Source organism: Cajanus cajan, chromosome 8 (genome assembly GCF_000230855.2).
Source record: "Cajanus cajan strain Asha chromosome 8, NIPB_CcT2T_4, whole genome shotgun sequence".
NCBI classification, from domain to species: Eukaryota; Viridiplantae; Streptophyta; class Magnoliopsida; order Fabales; family Fabaceae; genus Cajanus; species Cajanus cajan.
Genome location: NC_138524.1, coordinates 54,911,313 through 54,930,087, shown reverse-complemented (window position 1 = coordinate 54,930,087; position 18,775 = coordinate 54,911,313). Strand labels below are relative to the sequence as shown.

Sequence of the window (18,775 nt, the reverse complement as noted above, 5' to 3'; positions counted from 1 at the left end):
CGCAAAAATATATTATCCACAAAGGTATTACTTGCAAATAAAATTTCGCATAAAAATTTGTAGGAATAACGTTTCCTGCAATTTTTTATGAAAAATTCGTAGGAAAAGTCGTATGTAATAAGAAAAATTCTAGTAGTGCAAGCTTCCTATTTGGTATAGAGGATTATCCACATTCTAGAGTTTCGTACGAAAGTGAGTTTCTAAGCTTCTAAGTTATCATTTTTATTTTATTTTTTAAGTCATCTTCTACATTATTGATCTAAAAATATTCTCTAATTTCTCTCTGAAATGATTCTCTGAAGATTCTCGTTACTTTTTTTTTTCTTAAAAAAAAAGAGTGAAAAATGAATAATTATTGTATTAATTTGTCGTACCGTGGATGCGTTACGGATATGTTGCGGACGCAACACCATTATGTTGCAAAAAAAATGAGTGATTTATAATCTCACTACAATTGCGGTTCGATGCCGTTACGAATAAGGTCGCAACCACAAATTGTGGCAACAATGCGTGATGCAGTCCGCAATTTAAAACCCTATATGATATTATTAGTATTGATAATATTATTGATAAATCAATGTTAATAATTAATATTATTAATATATTTATAAAAAAATTAATAATGTAATGAATATAAATTAAAATATATTAGTATAATTTTACATATATATATATATTCAATATGATATAAATAAATAATTTATTAATAAAAAGTTAATTATAAATATATAATATAAATTAAAAAATTTAATGACTTGAATATGCAAATTTTCATTTCTATCTTTTATATTTATATTTATATATAATTAATAGTTCATTATCGTTAACATTTTTCACAACAAGAAGCGAATAACAATCTAATGCCAAAAAAAAAATAATGATTTTGTAACGTGCATAGGTGAAGTGTTGCAGTTTTGTGATTAGGATTTGTGTTGGTAGAATCAGTTGGTTTGTATAGATGATTAAATTGTGTGAACGTGATTGGCACACGAAAGATATAACAAAGTTGTACCTGTCGAATAACACATAAGTCATTTTTCTTAACTTACTTCAACTGTCTTTGGTCTTGAAATCTTATAAGTCTATAGTGAAATTCAAAGGGTCGGGTATATGATATTTGCAAAAAAAACACTTCAACATTTAAATAAAAATTTGACATAAATACTAATGTACAAATCACTTTCTAGGATGGAAATTCTATGTGAGGTCCAATCCACATGTAAAGTGGGACGATGCTAAATTCGTAAATATAAGAAAAAATTCTATGATGGAAGTGACATTATTCATCGTAAAAAGAATATTCTATGTAAGATATAACTTTGCCCATCATAAAATGTATTGGTGATGTTAACTAATTCACATGCCACAGAAAGTGAGACGGTAACAAACTTGTAAATATAAGAAAATATTCTATAACGAGTGTGATTTTACTCGCCATATAAAGAACATTCTATGTTGGGTTACTCAGGTATAACTTCACCCGTTATAGAATGTCTTAGTGAAGTCAACTTCTAAGTTGACTCTAATCTTTCTATGACAGATAGTATTACACCCGTCATCAAATGTGTTATTTCTATGATGGCTAGAGTCACACTTGTCATAGCTTATTAATAAGGCTAGGAATGCCCAAATTGCATTGTTCACCTCTCTAAGAACAAAACATTGTTCTTTTCTCGTGCATTGTTCTCCTTCATTCTCTCTAGTTAGCAAGGGTGCAATGCATCTACTCCTATACTGGTGACTTGCGACGATGCTTCAAGGTAATTCGACAACCAAGAGCAATGACGTTCATTTTTCGACAAGCTCCTAGTTTTTTATATTAATTTTTGGTGTACCTTTGTTTTCATCTTGCAATTTTATACGAATTTTTGGTGATTAATTGAGTTTTCTAGCTGGGATTGATTGATATTTTTACTTTTTGTTCATAGACATGCTTAAATCTCTTTGTGTAATTGTTTTATGTTAATGCACATTACGTGTTTGATGAAATGCATGTACCAAAATTAGGGCTTTTTATGGTCTATGTGGTACTAGTTGAATCCTTTGGTAAAATGTATGTGTCAAATTTGGGACTTTTGTTGGGGCTGACTAGGTGTTGCTTAAATTTGGGGTTTAGATAACTGCTTATTTTGGGGCTTTGTGGGTTGATTTGGGTAAAATATATTATCAAACTTATGCTTTATATGTTGCTGATCGAGGCTATTTTGGGGTTTTATAAGTTGCTAATTTGGGTTGTTTGATATCTTCTTATAATGCTTAACTATTGGGGTTGGTGCTTACTTTCAAGCTCTTGGGGGATATGATTTGGCTTACATATGTTAGTTGTCAATTTCGTGACAAACTAGCTTCACAAAGTTGACACTATAAATAGTTTTAGGGATTATTTAAATAAACGCATATCATATTTTAGGTTTATTTAACTAAATTATGAATTAGAAAATGTAAGTTAAATAGAACTCGAATGTGACCACATGCGACATAAAAAGTGCACATTCTATGTTGCATGTGGTCACACTGATCATAGAATGTGAATGTTAATGTGATTAAAATATCATATTTGGTACCTATAGTATGACAAGTGTTGATTATCCGACTTAGAAAGTGAATTTTTTATCTTGCATGTTGACCTATCATAAAATATGTGGATATTCTATATTATTGAGATCTATGTCACGTTTAGGCTTGACATAGAATGTACAAAATACCCGACATAAAAAGTCTTTGATATAGTAGTGAGATGCCTATGTAAGTAATTAATGAATAATAGTTTTTTGTCAATTTATGTCACTATTTATGCTGACTACATTGCACTTTTGGGTTGATGGACTTTGGCCTTTTTAATTATAAATTGGGTAATATGGTCCTTAGTTAAGGATTAATCTTCTAAGCTTAATTTCTCTCTTAATAATATAATCCAAATTGTATTAACTTGGTACCCTTACATACTATCTATATTGAATGAGGCTTACATTGTCGAAGACACCAAGGAGAACCAAGATTAGTCTACCTTGCACCATAAACTAACCAAACTCTATATTTTCTTTCTCTTCAATGTACTTGACCACTTTTGATGTATTTTGAGAATTAAATTCATATTTGTTCTCTTCCAAAAGGCTTAGTTCTCTTTTTGGAAAAATTTTCTCCTTATGAACTTTTATTAAGAAATTCTTCCTTGTGACAAGTTCTTCACCCACTTGAAGTGGTGCATACCTCCTCCACCTTTGTTGATTTTCTTTGAACCTTTCAAGTCCATGGAAGAAGGTCGAGAGCACTTTGAGCCTAGTTGAAGAGAAGCATCAACCATCTCTAAACCAATTTCATCATATTTGGTAACCTGAGCTTTGATTCTTTCATGGAGGTTTCTTCTAAAGATTTTCATGTTGTCTAGTGCTTCTTAGATGTCTTGTAGTATGTTTGCTGGTCATATCTATATTTTTGAATGTTATACGATAGATCTAAAATGTCTTGAAAAATCTTGGTTCAACAATTTTTAGTACTAGTTTCTATGAACTAAATCTTTTTGTATTACCTTAGGATTCTTGTTCTATAAGCTTTCCTTTATTTTTTGATGTCTAATATGTTGTTTGATTTATGAATGTAGTTCATGTAGTTTAGGAGTCAATTTTATTGAAATCTATGCAAATGATTATGTCTCAGAAGTCTTGTTTAGTCCTTGTTTTGTCATCACTTCTAGTAGTCCTTTTTCTTTTTGAAACTTGCAAAATACATGATATACATGTATGGACTGACTTGATTAATGTGCTTTTAGTTTATAATATTTGAGTTCTTGCATATTATTATATCATATATTAACATATTCTTAGTAGAGTTAGGTTTTCATATGTTTAGTAGTTTTTACTATTTCTTATTTCCTTAAATTTTTTGTGATTCAATTTGATTCTAAAATTTTGTGAATCATTGAAAACTCTTGAGATTGCAGTAATGTTACATTTGAACTCTTACTTTGAAATTTTGACAAGAGTAGTTGTCAAAATTTCACCAATTTTTGGAGTCCTTTTGAATTTTCTCTACTTCTAAATTTTTTGCAATTTTGTGTTCTTATTTTTGGAACATTTTGTGACATAGATACGGTACCTAAAATAAAAAGATAGTAGTCACAAAATAACTCCAAAAGAAGGAAAAACAAAAATGTAAAAAAATGGAAAAGAAATTACAAGAAAAAGGAGAAAAATATTTTTGATATAAAAAAATATTGTGGGGAGATTTTTTTTTTTAAGAGCGTTACAAAAATATTTGTCACATTTCATTTCATATAAATTAACATTTGATTTGGAAGTAGACTTAATTCTTTATTGATTTTGTAATCCAAATTTAGAATCAATCTTAGGATTACTCTTTTGATGTCCTAGTTTCCAAATTGTGCTTGAATTTTTATTTATCTATATTCTTGTTATTCTTTGAGTTTGTCACACATATTCCTTATATTTGAGTTTATCTATCTTAATTCTGCTTTTTTAGTTTGTCTTTTAAACTTTCCTCCAGTTTTCTTTTGGTGTGCAAATTCTTGTGAAGGTAAACAAGGTTCTTATCACAAGATAGCATGTTGGAATGTTGTTGATAGTCTAAGAGATTTTACTCCTTGAGATAAGTTATCATATGCATATACAAGTTACACTACTACAGGACACATTATGTACATCAGTTCTATGAAGTCATCTACATCAATTCTAAAACTGATGTAAAATAAAGTGACTCAGAAAATGGATATACTTCTACATCAATTTTTAAACCGATGTAGATTATGCATAATTTACATCAATTCTATAGGAAAACCGATATAAATATATACTTAAATCTACATCGATTTTCTTCATAATTGATGTAAATTTATACATAAATTTACATCAGTTCTGGCTTAAACCGATGTAAATTTATAGGTTATGAAGATAAACAATGTAGAATGTAGATCCCTATCTACATCTGTTCTCACCTCAACTGATATAGATTGATAGTTTTTTTGTATTTAAAAAAACATATCTTACTTGTTTCACTACAAGAAAAATGTAAATTTTCGACGGACATAATCCGTCGGAAAGAAGAAACATCTATCAGAAATTCTTTATTTCCGACAAATTTCCAACGGATGCAAATTCGTCGAAAAAATGGGCATCAGAAAAAAAATTTGTCAGAAATTTCTGATGAATATATACGTTAGAAATTGTTTGAAAATCTTTATTATATGATTCCGACGGATATATCCGTCGAAATTTTTTTTTTAATTTTAATAAATTTATTAATGTAACAACCCGCATATTTGGCCTCTCAAAGATTCTATTTCATGACATTTCACATTTCAGCGTGTTTTGCCCTTACTGCACAGTTTCTGGAAAACTTCCTAGAAGGTCACCCAACCTTATATTACTCCAAGTCAAGCACGTTTAACTGTGGAGTTCTGATGAGATAAGCTACCAAAAGGCAAATGTATGCTATCAGTATAGGTAGTACAAATTAATTTATTTAAGTCATCCTCAACTATACAATTTCATACTTATATTATCTTTGGATCTCTCTCATTTCGGTGTATCCGGACCGTTATAAAAATATAATAATATATATAATAATTATATTATCAATAATAATAATTATATTATATTTAATTATTCTTTATTTATATATATACTTACTTTTATAATTAACAATTTACTTATTTCTATTTAAAATTAATATTATGATACAATGTAAATTATTTATTATAAATTTAAAAGTTTAAATAATAATTTATATTTTTTAAAATGTGAAGGATTATAATAACATTGCTGTAACTTTTACTAAGTATTACACCGCTCAATAACTTTATATTAAATGCGAAGTTTGTAAATCCAACCGTTAGATTGAAAGTTCATATCACTTTATATGTTTATATCAAATTTTGTTAAAATTAAACAACAACTTTAAGGTAATCAAAGTGTTCATGTTTTAGTATATTTTGAAATGTATATATTACGTCAATTTTGTTTTACAAGAATGAAGTATCAAATTATCTTGAATTAATATAAAATTTTGTATATATGATCTAAGAGTAAAAAACTTTCAATCTAACAGTTGAATTTATAAAATTCACATTTAATATAAAATTATTGAACGATGTAATACTTAGTAAAAGTTACACCGGTGTTATTATAACCCTTCTCTTTTAAAATATGATTTTTATAAATTAAATTTTAATATTTTAAATAGATTATTAATTAACTTAATATATTTATTCATCTTAAATATAAGATATAAAATTCAAAAAATGTATTTATCCTTGTTTTATTTTCTAATTATCAACCATTAATAAAATACTAATTTAAAATCTTATCTAATTATATCATAATATTTTCATATTAAATTTAAAACTAGATATTAGTTATACAAAAATATCAAGATCATATAGTAAATTGTCAATAAGATTCTAGTTAAATAATTTAAAATAATTAATTTTTCAACTATATTGTTTGCAAATAATTTATTCCAAAATTAATCAATTTTTTCTATATTAATTATTAGTAAAATTTAATAACTTTTAATTTATATTGTTGTGGTTGGTATTCTATTGTGGATTTTAGCTTGAGAAATTAAGGAATGCCTGAGATTCAACATCTTGGTAATCCTTACTTCAAAATATTTTTCAAAATATCCATTTCCAAAAATTTTAGAAATGATTAAGATGAAAAATAATGTATTTTTTTTAGAATTATAATGTAAATAAAAAGTATTTTGTTTCGTAAATAACTTAATTAGCAAGATGGGAAGATAATTTTATTTTCACTACTAGAATTTCTCTTATTACATGCAGCTTTTCCTGCGTATTTTTCATAAAAATTCGTAAGAAACGTTGTTCCAGCAAGTTTTTCTGCGAAATTTTATTTATAGATAATACTTTCGTGGATAATATATTTTTGCGAATTTTAAAATTTGCAGGAAATCTTCCTGCGAAATTTTTTGCGAAAAAAATTTGCAGGAAAATTTCTTGCAAAGAAAATTTCGCAGGAAAGTTTCCTGCGAATTTTTTCGCAAGAAATTTTTGCAGGAATATTTTTTATGAAAAAAATTAAAAAAATTACTATAAATTCTATCAATAATTTTTCAACTCTCAAATGCTCAGAATGAATTCATCCGAAACATTTGTTTCCATGCCTCCAACATGTGATACATAATCTTTTAGGGGGGTGTATTGGTTTAGGATTTTGTAGGATTTTAAAAGACATTTTTTTGAGGAAAAAAGTCCATTGATATTCAATCAGGATTTTATGTCACTTAAAAACAATCCAATGATATTCAATCTGGATTTTCAAGATTTTTTTAAGAGTCCATTAAAATTCATTGGTATTCATTTGATATTTTTTACAACTTAAAAATAATCCATTGGTATTCAAAAATATAAGGATTTTAAAGGATTGTTGTGTGAGAGGGATTTTGAAGGACTTTCTAGTGTTATCTATAAATACCAAATTCATAAAACAATCCCATCCAAACCCATCGGATTTGAAGGATTGTTTGAAGTGACTTTTCAAGTGTTTCAAGAATTTTCAAGTAAGCTTTTCATCTTTTTTTTCTATGCTCCTGTCTTCTCCATTTTTTTTTTCTGCTAATAATACTGCACTATTGTTCATTGCTCATATATAATATTGTAGTACTGTTCCCATTTCATTCTCCTATTTTATGAAACTCTGATGTAAATGATAGTTTCATTGACTTGCTCTATTTTTCTGTTTGTTCTCTTTGGTTGACTTGCTTTATTTTATTTTATGTAGTTGAATTTGTTCCTTTATATAACACAAAAAAATGCTTGAAATTTCAACTTTCAAGTGGTAATTTTTTTTATAACACACGTCAAGAAAAGGAAAAGGTGAAAGATGAAATTGATATCATAATCTATAATATATATTTTTTTACTATGAATTTTTTTTTAATTTTTATATTGTGAAATTATGATTTTTTTTATATTTTAAAAAAAGAAAATTAACATAAGACATTGCAGTATTTAATATTATATATATTGCATATGTAATTAGGTAAATATTTTTTGGTGGATTGTGTATTTCCTAATTAATGCCAATTTTTAGCTCTATTTCGAGGTGTAAGATATCATCTACAAGATTTTGCAGGTCATGGTAATGAACCTGAAAATGAGAAAGAATTGTTCAATCTTCGTCATGCGTCTTTAAGGAATGTGATCGAGAGAATATTTGGTATTTTTAAATCAAGGTTCACAATTTTTAAGTCAGCACCTCCATTTTTATTTAAGACACAAGTAGAACTTGTGTTAGTATGTGCAGCACTACATAACTTTCTACGTAAAAAATGTCGTTCTGATGAATTTCCATTTGAAGCAGTGGATGAACCTTCATCTTCAACGTTACCGGTTAATGAAGATCATACTTTTGAGCCTATTATTCAAACCCAGGAGCAAGAGCGAGAAGACGCTAATGCTTGGAGGACTAGTATAGCTATGGATATGTGGGTGAATGTTATTTAAGAGGATAGGATATTATGGAGAATTATTATTATTATTATTTATCTAGAAATTGTTGTTTTTTTATTATTTTTGTCTTTGACTCTTTTTGAATTTGAATGTATGATTTTTTTTTTAAATCTTATCAAATGTAAAAAATTCACGAAAATTCTACAAAATTCCACAGAATCCATTAAAATCCTGATTTAAAAGTCTTGTAAAATCCATTAAAATCTTGATTTTAAGTCTTGTAGAATCCTACAAAATCTTAAAAGTCATGAAAATCCTGCAAAGTCTTTTAAAATCCGCAGGATTTTTTTTAACTAAAAAAGTCCTTTAAAATCCTAATCCAATACACCCCCTTTAAATTATAAGATTGTAGATTATAAACCTAACACTCAACCATACAAAAGCTTGTAAGGTAAGTGTTGCCCCAACTTATATATTCTTTAATTGCTTTATTTTCAATCGATGTGGGACTTGAAGTTTTTATAAAATATTAAACTTATAAATTTAAATATTTTTTTTATTTTTCCCGCAAATTAAAATTTGCAGGAAAATTCGCAAGAAAAGTTACCTGCAAAATTTTTCTACCATTTAGTAAACATTACTTGTGAATTTATTTATGCAAGAAAATCTACAAGAAACAAAATAAAATTCTTACAATATTTTCTGCAAATTTTTACCATGGAAAAAAATTTCTATGATTATTAAAATTGTAGGAAAATTTGTAAGAAATATCTGTAAATTATTTTTTGCAAATAAATTTACAAAAAATTTCTAAGAATATTTTTTTGCAGGAAAATTCGCAAAAAATTTCTGCGAATATTTTTTTTGTAGAAAAATTTGCAAGAAAATGACACTTTTCTAGTAGTGTTTACACGTTAGGTCAAAGAGTAACCATCTGAGGGTGGACATTTAATGGTTCTAACATATTTTCTATGCATAATTGACTCTAAAACCAATTTTAAGACTGCTTTTAAGATTTTGTATTTTTTTCTTAATAAATTGTGTTGGCAAGTCTTCTATTTCATAATTTTTTTTGTCACAGTGACTTTAGTTGTGACAATTTGATAAATCTAATGAGTTTAGGCCATTTCACCATAAAATAAATGAAACACACTATTCCAACATCACTATTTCATTAAATGAAAATAATATTATTGTTTAGTTATTATTTATTTTATTGGTTTAATTAATTTAGTTAATGGACTTTCAAAATAATAAAGGTTATTCTTATAAAAAATAAATAAATATGGGTTGATGAGCTAAAGAGTTAATTTTGGGTTTGGACTTTAGAAGCCTAACTATTAACTTAGCCAAATCAGATTAGTATATGAGAGGTTAGAGAGTTACTTTCAATAACTTTACTCTTTTGGCTTCTGACATTTAGAGAGAACTTGCAGAGGTGACTCTATCGATGAGCCTTTGATAGCAACATTTGGAAGTGTGAGGCCGCGCCTTTTATATCATAGATAGTCATCACTACAAGAAAATTGTCATATAGTGACACACACTCTATAATGATATTATACATGTCATTAAAAATTATTTTTACCTACACAATAACTATAATATATGTTGGTATATTATTAAAAAGTGTGGGTATAGGCTATAGTGACACACAAAATATGTTGTTAAATCTCATTCAAAATCAACATTAACATTGTGTGTAACTATATGTCAAATAGACATATACCTACATATATTGTACCTATAATGACACTTTGTATATCACTATATGTAACATTTCTTGTAGTGAATCTAAGTTAAAAGAGAAAAGGGGGTTGAGAATTATCTTCACATCGCATGTATAGCATGTATAGGAATTGTGAGTAGTAGAATTGTACGTCAATCTATTAGGACGTTAATGTATGTTATTGGAGGGGTTATGAATACTTTAAAGCAAATGCTGGTAACATGGTTGTATGTATTTAATGTAAAATTCATTGTTAACCTATGTTTATGTCATGTGTTTGCCTCTTTTAGAAGTTAGGGTTCTTATATGTAGATTTTGGAGTTTTTTTTGTGCAAATTGAGTTCGTATCGGAGAAATTGTGGTTCTATATGCGTCTTGGCTCCAATTTATGAGAAAATGATACGTTAAGAGTAAAAGATGAGTGATTGGTTGGATTTGAGAGAGTCAGAGGGTGTACAAAATCTTGATTATTCTTTCCCATTATGTGACATGGAGGAAACAACTGTCCATATATATCATGTTCACTTGCAAATTCTCGTCAACCATTTCGAAATTTTGCTATAGGGGGTTCGAGGTCAAGGTAGTGCTACCCATGGAGTGTAAAGCTCACTTTCTACAACACACGTATGATGAATTATATGGAAAGAAAAAAAAAACACAACATGATAGTTTGTACGTTTTCATCTTTTTGGTCCAAATGGTTGCATAAAAATAACATTATTTTTGTACTATCCGTACCGCGAAGCCGAGCTTCAGCTCGGCATCACAGCGCAGAACGACCTCGGATACGCACCTCGGACACGTGCTGGGAGACCTCGGCTAAGACGAGGTCCGTCACTACAAGAAAACTTGTCTTTAGAGACAAAATTTTTAGTCTCTAAATTAACAAAATCAGTTACTAAATCAATAAGTGACTAAATTAGATACCAATTATAGAAAGTAGCTAAACTACTGGTTGCTAATTTTAGCTACCAAACTAAAGTCTGATTTAAAAACTAATTTAATGACTATTTTTTTATGACCAATTTTGCGACTAATTTTATATTGACCAACTTAGTAACTTATTCTACAATGACCAATTTATTGACCAATTTTTAATGACCATCTCATTGACCAATTTTATAGCAACTCTTTTAATTACCAATATTATAGTAACCAATTTAGATACCAATTTTGATAACAACTAATTTAGTAACCTATTTTATAATGACTAACTTAGCAACTTATTTTGTAATAATCAACTTAGTGACTGATATAATAACTAATTCTAAAGTAACCATTTTAGTGACCAAATTTTAAAATAATTGAATTAGTGACCCATTTTTCAATGACTCAAAGTGACTGATATAATATAAAAAAAAGTAGTCGCTAAAATTTTTCCTTATTCATCTTTCTTATTTATGCCATTTTCTTTCATATTTATTGTCTTCTTTATTCAAATTCACCACATACCTAACTTCAATTATTTTTCTACTAAAACATAATAATTATTTAAGTATAATATTAATTATTTATTTACTTCACATATTTATTTTATGTTAAACTATTATGCAAAAAGTCATCATACACTATATAATAACATGAAAATTAAGTAATTAAATTTTTTAATTTTTTAAAACTACACATAATATCCACCAAACATACAATCCTCACTATCTATTTGAGAAAGCGATGTTTAAACGATGACCATCTAGCATTCGAACAACAATAGTAATTGTTTCATTACATAAAGATGGTTCCTTGGAAAGCCTAACTTCTTCCTTGTCAAGCATTTTTCCCATTTCCTGCAATCATGAGGCACACAAAATTCAGTACAAGAATTTGAATAGTCATACAACAATAAGAGTCATGCACCCACACAATGGACACAAAAGGCAAAGATTGTCATACAGCAAAATTAGAATTTGAATTGTCCCACACTCTTAAATATAAGTCTCAATTACACATCACATGTCTAATGAATGTCCAATACGATTTTGAAAGGCAACCTTTTAGGAAGCGTGTAGGATGCTTCTTAGCAAATACCACAAATGCAAAAGACAAACAGAATCAATAATCAATACAATAAAACCTTGCAATATAAATGTTTTATCAATAGAAAAGTACTAAAAGCCTAAAACTCTCTACAATAATTGTTTAACTTTTTCGAATATAAGCAATTCTGTCACAACAAGCAGTACATAAATTAGCAAACATAGGTGAATATCATATTTGTGGCTTGACCCTTATTGGGGTTTGGTAATTGAATATTGGAATTCAGCTTCAAAATAATTGAACTTAATCTCGTTTTCATTTCTAGATTTATTTATAACCTAAACCAGAAGTTTGTTAACACAAAAATAAAAGCGATCCACAATTAGATCTCTAAGCTTAGGGTCTATACTTTATTTGGTATCAAAGTCAGTACATAGTGCAAATTGCAAACATCAAAATCCTCAATGAATTGAAGGAAGCAACTTAAAAGGAAAAGGCAGATTAAAAACGATGCAACTCAAGATTTCATAGATCATTGATTCTCACTAGTATTAAAAACCACTTAAAAATCAACATGTCAGCATACTCAAAAGCAAGGTTTTAAATTGCACCTACATCTACAATCTACAATCTAGAACAATGAAACTTTAAAGCAAAATCCAACCAATTTATTAGCAGATGCATATTAAACTTTAAAGCAAAATCCAATGAATCATATCCATTTATTAGCAGATGCATATTAAACTTTAAAGCAAAATGCAACCAATCATATCCATGTATGACTTCCATAAAGCAAAATGTCCTTTATGTTGTGCGTAGAACTCTTCTTGTACATCACATTCTTTTGTTTCTTCTAAAATAGTCATCTACACAAACAAGTACAAAATAAATAAATATATAATTGATAAAAAAAAACATGTTATACAAAATTGAAATGTTATCACAAAGAAGTTACCTCTATTAGGATTAAATGGTTGACTGGGTGGTTGTGTCTCATCCTCATCTTCACTATCCTCTATACTAGGTGGCATGGAATGACGATTAATACTATCCATCCATTGTCGTATCATTGCATTGTTTTGCTCAAAGAGTTTCTCAATATTTAAAACTTTAACTCGAAGCTCATCTCTTTCATTTTTAACTTCTTCCAAATCTTTTTTTAGTTCATCAAGTTCTTGTCTTTGTACCCACTCATTTGAGGAAGAAGAAGAGCCACGATAATAAGGTCTTCCTGCCACTACAGAAGATTCCATTCCAAGGCCATATATTTTTCCTCCTTTGGTTCCAGCTACATCACACCACACATCTAACTCATTTGGTGGAGTAGTTCCTTCTTCATTTGCTTTTTGGGTTAATTCTTCAAATATGCGTGAAAATTTTTCCTATTAACACCAATTTAAGAATAGTTATGACTTCAAAAATAAAAACAAACTAAAAGTAGAATATTAAAGTTTATTACATTAACTTGTTCTGATCTCCTGTCTACCATATGTACTCCAACCTGACAACATTGCATATGCAGGAAAATCACTAATAGTCCACATTAGTGTAGCTTTCATTACAAAATTTTGTTTTCTCGAAATGTCATATGTCACCACTCCTTCATTCCATAACTGTTTTAGCTCATCTATCAACGGTTGCGTCCTTCATTCCATAACTGTTTTAGCTCATCTATCAACGGTTGCAAATACACATCTATCTTACCTTTGGGATTATGTGGTCCAGGAATGAGCAATGTCAAAAACATATAAGGAATTGTCATGCATAGTTCTGGAGGAAGATTATAAGGTGTGACAATTACTGGCCAGCAAGAATAATGTTTAGCAGTATTAGTAAAAGGCGCAAAACCATCGGCACTTAAACCTAACCTCACATTTCTTGGTTCACTTGCAAATTCAGGATACATTTGATCAAAGTGCTTCCAGGCTTCACCATCTGATGGATGACACAACACCCCTGGTTCTCGTCTATTCTCATAATGCCACCTCATATGTGGAGCAGAACTCATTGAGGCATATAATCTCTTAAGCCTAGGAATGAGTGGTAAGTAATGCATTCTCTTCACAGGTACTTCTTTGTGTTTACCCATGCCAACCTTTTTTTTTTGGTAACGAGGTTTATGACAAAACTTGCATTCTTTTAATTGCATATCTTCAAAAGTATAGAACAACATACAGCCATCGATACAACAATCAATCTTTTTCGCTGTCAAACCAAGTTTTGAAACTATTTTTTTTGTCCTATAATAATCTTTTGGGATAAGATTATTTGGAGGATGTGTCTCCTTCATAAGAGCCACTGTTTGATCAAAAGATCGTTGGGACATGTTTCCCTCTGATTTAATTGCCAACAATCTAACGGCAACAGATAATTCAGTATGATCATTACATCCTGGCCATAATGGCTTTTGAGCTTCATGTAGCAAGTCATAAAACTTTTGGGCATCTATATTTGGAGACTCATCCATTTCTTGATCATAATGGGTTTCATAGTCTGAACCAACAACATCATAAACCATGTTCTCAAATCTATTTAAATGATCATTATATCCCTCGTGTGTAGTAGTATGGGTATTTAAAGTTGCACACAGGTCTGGATCACTTTCTCCATGACATGTCCAATACCAATAATCAGGTATGAATCCTTTCTTATAAAGATGAACTTTAACTTCTTCAGAAGTTAAGAACTTCAAGTTTTTGCATTTAGAACAAGGACATCTCATTTTTCCATTTGATAAGTTTGTTTGTAGGGATGCATAAGACACAAATTCATCTACCCCATTTAAAAATGCGTCAGTATATCCCCTTCGATCTAAATTTAGTCTATCATACATCCAACCACGACTTTGCCGAATATCCATCTTCTGTTGTGTATAAAAAATTATAATTAATATAAATCTAAAAAGGTAAGCAATGTTTTAATCTTTCTTATTCCAAAGATACCTCTCTCTCTCTGTTATTATTATTATTATTATTATTATTATTATTATTATTAATATTGTTATTATTATTATTATTATTATTAGATTAGTTTGTTTTTGTTTTCTTTCGAGAGTTGTTCTAAAGTGAATTCTTTTGTTCTCACGTACATGAGTCCAAATTCATATAGAGGAATAGGAGGAATATGACATAACATTGAAAGTATGGTTTTTGAAGGTACAAAGGATTTTCTGTTCTGAGGGGTGCATTCTTCTAATTGACCAATCTTAGTACATGATTACACTATCTTTGATACTTTATCAAAGATGATAGAACCGTGTCTTTTGTTTTTTAATAGAATTGAACCCAATCAACAATGTTTTTGCTTTTTATAAAGGTTAGGAACAATAGAAATTGTATACAGAAAGTTAGGAACAATTAAGAACAACTAAAGGTTTCAATTATAAGAAAAATTAGACATCAATCCAAACAACTATAATAGACATTGTGATATATCATAAATAGTGAGAAAAATATCTCAAGCACCACAAATAATGAAAAAAATACCTCGACGAAATTGAGGAGATAGTGGCTATGGCACAAGCATCAGAGCGAGACTATAGAAGAATCCACGATTATCATCACATAAGAAAAAAAAAGATAAAAAAAGAAAAAATTACCTCAAGGTGAATATGTATCTAGTAAAATGGGTAGAAAACGAAGAAGAAAGAATATAGGGTTTGAGCATTGAGTAAAATGAGTAGAAATAGAAGAAGAAACAATACCTGAGGGTTTGAGCAAATAAGTTGAGTTGCGCAGACTGAAAAATGAGTGAATGAGGTGAGTAAACTTATGGATTATAAATGTGAAACAGAAAAGAAAAATGAGAATTAGAAATGAATATTACAGAGAGAGAGAGAAATCAGAAAGGAGAAGACTCATACCACACAAGCATCTTTTCTGTTACTCCACGTTACTTTTTAATAAGACGCTCCATTCTCATGCTTTTTCTTGTGTCCTCATTGGCCACGTGAACAATGCTTATGTCCATCAAAATTTGAGTTTTTAATGCTCCTATACTTGACGCATAATTTTGTGCTTCTAATGGAAGCTCTTCATCTCAGCATGCAAATATTTTATTTTTTTTTTCAAAAAATAAAAAATATAATATAATTGTATAAGTATATATTTGTGCGATACATTTTAGAAAATAATTGTTTAACCATCTGTCTCTAAAACAATGTTTATGTCCATCAAAATTTGAGTTTTTATAAGTTTAAAAATCAAAATTTAAAGATTAGGCTTTGATAGTTATAAAATTAAATTGATATTTATTTTATTTTTAAATAAAGTAAAAAAATATAATATAATTGAATATTTATGATGTTTATTAATATTTTAAATTTTTATTAATTGATTGACTAAACTAAAATATTATATATATATATATAATATTAATATTTTAATTTTATTAATTTTAATTATATACTTAAAAAAAACAGTTTGTAAAATGAGTTAACAATAACAAAAAAAATATCAATGTTTAGTGTATTTTAATTAGAGTCCAATTTATCTAAAATAAATTAACAATGAGTGAAAAATTAGTTGCATATTATATTTCTAAAAATTAACAATGGGCTTTGGTAAGTTAGACAAAATATAAGTTTAAAGATTGGGCTTTGATAATTATCAAAAACATTGATATTTATTTTAAAAAAATATTAAAAATAAAGTAAAATAGAATATAATTTAAATTTCTATTAATTGATTGACTCAATTAAAATATTATATACATAATATTAATATTTTAATTTTTATTAATTTTAATTATATACTTAAATAATTTCTAAAATGAGTTAATAGTAATTAAAAAGTTAATTATTATTATTTGCACAAGGGTTGTAACACTAGAATCTTGCATTTTGACATTAAACCTCACAATATACTGCTAGATGAGTTGTTTGGCCCCAAAATATCAGATTTTGGGCTTGCTAAAATATGTCCAAGAGAAAAAAAGTACTATATCAATGCTGGTTGCAAGGGGAACTGTAGGATATATTGCTCCTGAATTGTTCTGCAGAAATTTTGGTGGAGTGTCACATAAATCAGATGTCTATAGTTATGGAATGATGATCTTGGAAATGCTTGGTGCAAGAGAGATTAATACTAATGGCAGAGTTGATTTTTCAAGTGAAAATTAGTTTCCACATTGGCTTTACAGCCATCTTGAATTAAACCAAGAGTTTCAATTGCGAGGTATTAAAAACCAAAGTGATAAAAGAAATGGTGAGAAAAATGACAATAGTGAGTTTGTGGTGCATACAAACCGACCCTTCCAATCGACCTGCAATGAGTAAAGTGGTGGAAATGATGGAAGGAAACATTAGCTCGTTGCAAATTCCACCCAAACCTTTCCTTTCTCCATCCTTTGCATATTCTTCCCCTGAATCACAAACAATAGAGACATCATAGTTATTCACATACAACTTGAAGATGCAATCAATCTCAACAAAGTACAACTGCAGCTACTATCATTTTTCTGGTGTGTATTGATTATAGTTCATTCATAACTTTTTATTACAATAGGAAAGGAAGGCATGTTCGTATTGCTACATGCAAATCTCTATTGATTTTCAGGTTATTCAATTGAAATTCATAAATCTCTATGGACATTATGGAATTTATGAGATTATTTTTGTTAATACCTTTGTGCTTTATACACTAGAAGAAAAATCTTTTCACTCTGTTTTGACAATTCACAAATGACAATTTAAACATAAAAATATATTGAGACTGCAAATTGACAATTCACAAATGTGGAGAGAGAATCACCTTGAGGTGGATATTCAGGTTTGAACATGGGTTCCTCAGGTATCACAGTGTACTGCAATAATTGTTCATAATCGTAAGAACAAAAAGATAGACAACAGTTAGTCAATTTGCTATGCTACTGTTGTATCATTCGTAAATGATAATGAACAACTGAAACAAAACACTTCTAGGAAAAAAATAGTCATACATAAACCTGGTTAATTTTATTTTGTTTCTTCAAATAATTTATTATGATAGGGCCTACCAGCGGAGCTTCGAGTATCCTCACAAAGAATCTAAATACAAATCCAGTCAAATGTAGAGCTGCAAAAAAATAAATTAAACAAAAGAGGAAAAAAATTGAATCAAAATTGATTGCAGAAGAAGCAAGGCAGTGAAGTTACCTTGCACAACCTCTCGTTCGTACTTGATGGAGGACAAGTCAACATCCTCCGCCGGCGTCATCGCCCGCTTTTTCCCCATTGTTGAAGATCTCGAAACTCGGATGATCCATACCTTTTAGCTTCCTAATTGAATTCGAATTACAAAAAAACTTACTGGATTCCTATGAACTTTGCTAAACTTACTGGATTCAACTCCCATCCCTTAATCTTCTTCGTCCCAGAAAGTGAGGCTTATGGAGGACGCTTACGTGGCCTTCTTCTTGACGGAGAGGCGGGTCCACGCCACCACCTTGCCGGAGGGGAGGTGTTTGAGTTCGACGGCCGTGGCCACCACACCGATGAGGCTGACAGAGTTGCAGAGCTCCTTTAATGAGTGAGTGTCTCAGAGAGATCCTTTTCTCTACACGTAAATGTCTCAGAGCTCCACTCTTCAAAAGACCTGTCTTCATAAAGACTCTACACGTGGATAAGAAGAATTCGTGGAGGCTCTTCGTCTCCACACGTAAATGTT

At 29.1% G+C, this 18,775-nt stretch overlaps 1 protein-coding gene, 3 long non-coding RNA genes and 1 pseudogene across 4 annotated transcripts; 2 read left to right on the top strand and 3 right to left on the bottom strand.

Moving 5' to 3' along the window:
- The first annotated feature begins 1,142 nt into the window (after positions 1–1,142).
- On the top strand, positions 1,143–5,534 carry LOC145950703 (uncharacterized). The gene is made up of 2 exons (XR_014428572.1): positions 1,143–1,760; positions 5,319–5,534. It is a non-coding gene; the product is annotated as an uncharacterized LOC145950703 (long non-coding RNA).
- Positions 5,535–6,585: 1,051 nt separating this feature from the next.
- On the top strand, positions 6,586–12,913 carry LOC145950563 (uncharacterized; annotated as a pseudogene).
- On the bottom strand, positions 12,911–13,620 carry LOC145950562 (uncharacterized). Its single transcript, XM_083061662.1, has 3 exons — positions 13,591–13,620; positions 13,087–13,513; positions 12,911–12,997 (listed from the first exon to the last, which is right to left on the bottom strand). Exons 1-3 carry the CDS (start codon positions 13,618–13,620, stop codon positions 12,966–12,968), a joined length of 489 nt encoding a protein of 162 aa, XP_082917788.1. The 3' UTR covers positions 12,911–12,965.
- A 1,247-nt stretch (positions 13,621–14,867) lies between these two features.
- LOC145950702 (uncharacterized) lies at positions 14,868–16,067 on the bottom strand. Its single transcript, XR_014428571.1, has 4 exons — positions 15,994–16,067; positions 15,835–15,869; positions 15,617–15,666; positions 14,868–14,994 (listed from the first exon to the last, which is right to left on the bottom strand). It is a non-coding gene; the product is annotated as an uncharacterized LOC145950702 (long non-coding RNA).
- A 2,024-nt stretch (positions 16,068–18,091) lies between these two features.
- Positions 18,092–18,649, bottom strand: LOC145950613 (uncharacterized). Its single transcript, XR_014428407.1, has 3 exons — positions 18,448–18,649; positions 18,265–18,387; positions 18,092–18,156 (listed from the first exon to the last, which is right to left on the bottom strand). It is a non-coding gene; the product is annotated as an uncharacterized LOC145950613 (long non-coding RNA).
- Positions 18,650–18,775: the final 126 nt, after the last annotated feature.

Coding starts and splice junctions, on each gene's coding strand:
- LOC145950562 (XM_083061662.1), bottom strand. CDS start 13,620: ATGGTAGACAGGAGATCAGAACAAGTTAAT. Junction 13,514..13,590: donor GGAGATCAGAACAAGTTAAT/GTAATAAACTTT, acceptor TGGTGTTAATAG/GAAAAATTTTCACGCATATT. Junction 12,998..13,086: donor ACCATTTAATCCTAATAGAG/GTAACTTCTTTG, acceptor TTGTTTGTGTAG/ATGACTATTTTAGAAGAAAC.